At 44.6% G+C, this 4,360-nt stretch overlaps 1 protein-coding gene across 7 annotated transcripts in view; it reads right to left on the minus strand.

Annotated features, from left to right (window-relative positions):
• Abcc9 (ATP binding cassette subfamily C member 9) overlaps positions 1 to 4,360 on the minus strand; it is a 122,491-nt gene that overhangs the window by 96,836 nt on the left and 21,295 nt on the right. For all 7 annotated transcript variants that reach the window (XM_031383815.1, XM_031383813.1, XM_031383814.1 and 4 more), the window contains 3 exons: positions 3,499 to 3,657; positions 2,573 to 2,728; positions 145 to 279 (listed from right to left, as the gene is read on the minus strand). In XM_031383815.1, the coding sequence (XP_031239675.1) occupies positions 145 to 279; positions 2,573 to 2,728; positions 3,499 to 3,657 (450 nt within the window). The remainder of the gene's footprint in view (positions 1 to 144; positions 280 to 2,572; positions 2,729 to 3,498; positions 3,658 to 4,360) is intronic.

The raw sequence follows: 4,360 nt of genomic DNA on the forward strand, positions 1-4,360 counted from the left end.
AACATCCCCGGGTGGGACTCACCAGGGTGCTCACATCCCCACGGGCGGGGTTCCCTAACAACATCCCCACGGGCGTGACTCACCAGGGTGCTCACATCCCCACGGGCGGGGTTCCCTAACAGCATCCCCACGGGCGTGACTCACCAGGGTGCTCTTCTGAGCCTCTGCCAGCTTCGTGGCAATGAAGTACTGAATCGGTGCGAGGAGCACAATGACGGCAGCGCCCACTAGTGCACTTGACCCAAGCAGATTATAGAGCAGGATCACCCCCATTATGATCTAGGAGGGAGAAGGGGAACAGGAGAGTGAGCGGGGCTGTGGGAACCAGCAGGGACAAATGCGGTCGGCGAGAACGCGGCGGTCGGCGAGAACGCGCATTCTTTTTTTTTTTTCATTCAATAATCCAATTTTTATTCATTGACTATTCAATATTACATTCTCTTTTTGTTTTTGTTTTTTAATGTTTTATTTTTATTTTTTATTAGATACTTTATTTATTTATATTTCAAATGTTATCTGCTTTCCTGGTTTCCCCCTCCAAAAACCTCCTATCCCACCCCCCCTTCCCCTGCTCACAAACCCACGCTCTCCTGCTTCCTGGCCCTGGCATTCCCCTACACTGGAGCATCGAGCCTTCATAGGACCAAGGGCTTTGTTGATGTCCAACAAAGCCATCCTCTGCTACAAATGCCTCTGGAGCTATGGGTCCTTCCATGTGTACTCTTTGGTTGGTGCTTTAGTCCCTGGGAGCTCTGTGGGGTCTGGTTGGTTGATACTGTTGTTCCTCCTAAGGGGTTGCAACCCCCTTCAGCTCCTTCAGTCCTTTCCCTAGCTCCTCCATTGGAGACCTTGTGCTCAATCCAATGGCTGGCTGAGAACTTCTACCTCTCTAGTTGTCAGGCACTGGCAGAGCCTCTTAGGAGACTTCTGTCAGCAAGTACTTCTTGGCATCCACAATAGTGTCTGGGTTTGGTAACTGTATATGGGATAGATCCCCAAGTGGGGTAGTCTCTGGATGGACATTCTTAACTATCATGAGAAGTTTATCTGGGGTCAACTCAACTGTGACAGTTGGGTTTTGCTAAGTTTTCTTTGGAATGGGCAAAGAATGAATCTTAGTATGTCAATTGGTACAACTGGTGTTGGACCAGCCTATTGTGTGAGGCTGCAGAACAGCCTCCTGGTGTTTCTGGCCTTAAAATGCAGCTCTAAACTTGAAAAAGAAGCAACATCAAGAGGCCGAAAAGGCCATCACCCACTATGAACGTGATGTTTTAGGTTCTCTTGGACTTGTACCAACTTTCCCAAGTCTTAGAAATGAACATATTGGCAGCATTCCATATGAACATAGTAGGGCTGCTGGGGGTCAAGGGCTCCCAACCTGGTGATCCCCACTCAAGACAACAAAGCTATGAGTAAGCAAACCTGTGGAGAAATCTGGGTGTGCTGACAGAAACCTGTAATCCCCGCACTTGGGAGGCTTAGACAGGAGGATCGCTGTGAGTTCAAGACCAACTAAGACTGCATAATCGAACTTTAAACCCAAACAAGCAAACTTAAATAAAACAAACAAGCAAAACCAACTGTGCATAAAGTCTCCTGGGCTACTTTATCACGCAGAGTTTTCTCTTTTTATCAAGTTTTTGATTTTTGTTTCTGACACTGGCTTTGAACTTGTTACATAGCCAACACTGGCTGAACTAACCACGGCTGGCTCAGGGTTGCTATCTATTATGTTCAAACATTTGTATTGTATGAATTTGAATTTCCACTAAGGACAAACTATAAGTAATACTTATAAGAACTTGCACTTTTATTATTTATACACTTTTAATAAGTATAGTGTACAGTGTAAGTTTCAGCATAAAGATGAAAAATTTTGAACATAATGAAAAATACCCAGCATGGTAACCCAGAAAAATAACTGTAAGTGCTTCCATGGCCATTCGTACACAGTGGGATGAAAAACCACATCTTTAAAAACCACATATAAAATGCTAGTTTATGTAATATATAACTAATTAGCACTGCTGCTCATCATGCTCTAACCATCTTGCAAAGCTTGATGTTTTGCAATCTGCTGTCAGGTGAGGCCATGGGCCGGTTGGAAGTGATCACTACAGATCAGAAGTGCTGTGGGACTTGTCAGAATGAAAGGGTTCAAACCTGGGTGTGGATCTGGACAGATGCTAACAACTGCTGGATTCCCAAGTGCTGTGAAGTGCAAGGCCCTGTTTCCAAACACCTCGGATCTGGTGACTTAGTTAAAACTGATGATGTCTACAAATGCGTCAAGAAAATATGGGTGCTATTCACAGTGCAGTTAAAGAACTATCACGTGGAGGGGCTTGGCTGCAGTGCACGCAAGGGGCACCATAGGCATTGGAACTTAAGCAATATAATCCCACATCCTACTTCTCAACCTCCTAACACCCTTAGTCTCATATTCCTTGTCTACAAGAGCCTAAGAGCACTGGAGTATTATATCCTTTCCAGAGCCAAGCATCCTCAGCTCGGCTGCTTCCCCCACACACACTCCCCGCTAGTGAGCATCTTATGTCTATCGACCTACCTGAACAGGCATGGCCCACAGATTGGGACACAGGAACAAGAACCACATGAGCTGATTGGTTTCTATGGCAACCAAGTTGTTGATCTGTCCCAGGGTCATCTCACCCATGGATAGGTTAGAAGTGGAGAGCCGAAGGATCTTATTGTATATCATAGCCTATAAGGAGAAGGATCTTATTGTATATCATAGCCTATAAGGAGAAGGGGGGAAAGATGAGGGCCAGGCTGTAAGCTCGCAAACCTCACCAATTAATAATGTCCAACTAATAATTGAGATGGTAATTATTAATTTTTTGAAAATATACAAGCATCTCTACCTTCTTAAAAGTAATCATAATCTTAAATATGAGCTTGTGTTTTCTAGAATTGTAATGTACATCCAACTTTAAGCGTTATGCTCAAAAATAAATTCATAGGGATGGTAGATGCAAGATTTTTAAAATTATCTTTCTTACTGTGTTATTTTGAAAGTCCTCTACACATTAATTCATGTTTCTCTCATCAAGTAGAAGCTACAGATATAAAATCCAAAACGGGGATATGAGAAGGAAGGGGGGGGTCCAAAGATGGGGTAACAGAAAGGTGATTGAATACATATAACCCCATAACAGGAAGGAGGACAATATACAGGGGAGGAAGGAGTAGAGAGGGGAAGGGAAGGGGAGAAAGAGGGAAGGGGGAGGAGGAAGGAAGAGGAGGGGGAGGAGGGGGAAGGGGAAAAACAATGTATAATAGCATGTATATATGAAAATGTCACAAAGTCCACTATTTTAAGTGGTAATTTTTAAAGTAGGTCCTAGAAACTCATGGCTATAATATTAACGTGAACACAGTGTAGAGTGAGGGCATCCCCTGGCTGGCTAGTGTGCTTATCAATACATCAGTGCATGTCATGTAGAAGACACAAAGGTTCCATGTTCTGCATACCAGCAGAGCTCCACGGAGGTTGATGCCGGTCTCTATGGTCACATAGTAGGAAGCCTGCAAAAATGTCCTCTGTAGGATAAGGGCCAGGAAGAGCAGGACAGCCAGCACATGGGAGTTTTCTAGAAATTCCTTCGATGAGAGTGTCTCTGAAAACTTTTCCTAAAAGGGAGAAAGGAAACAAATCCAAGCGAGTCTGCCCGTCTGCCAGATGTTTAGCTGCATTTATTAAAGTATACATGCCTCTCAACTTAAAACTCAGTGTTCTTACGATGCAGGCATCCATCTCCCTCGAGATGGGGACTCTCCTCAGCCTGGAGCTCCCCAGTTCAGCTCACCTGGCTGGTGGGTGAGCCCTCGGGGAGCCTTCCAGTCTACACTGTCCCTGTGCTGGGATGGCGATTATAAATTGCCCAGGGCTTACTGACTGGGATAACTTCTCCCAGCTTCTATGTATCCTGATTCACATGAGTGAGACAAATTTTAAAACATTTTATTTATCTCACCCCTGTGTCACTTCCAGGGAGAAAATATGACTTGTGAAAAATTGTCTTAGTAAAAAACGGAGTGAATCCATAGGGATATAAAGCATTGATTCAGCTTTGTGCATAACAGTAGCAGGTGCTAACGATCAGTCAAATGTGTGGCAATATTAAAGACATTCTTCACTTTTATTATTGAAATTGAGTGCTGTGAAGGAGTACATAGAGCAAATAGGTTTTGAAGTTCTCACTCTGTCATAGTGGTCTCCTTCCCCTCCTCTTCCTCCTCCTCTCCCCTCCTCTTCCTCCTCCTCCTCTTCCCCCTCCTCCCCTCCACTTCTCCTCCTTCCTCCTCTTCCTCTCTCCCTTCTTCCTCCTCTCCC

The sequence above is a fragment of the Mastomys coucha genome, unplaced genomic scaffold (assembly GCF_008632895.1).
Source record: "Mastomys coucha isolate ucsf_1 unplaced genomic scaffold, UCSF_Mcou_1 pScaffold20, whole genome shotgun sequence".
NCBI lineage: Eukaryota > Metazoa > Chordata > Mammalia > Rodentia > Muridae > Mastomys > Mastomys coucha.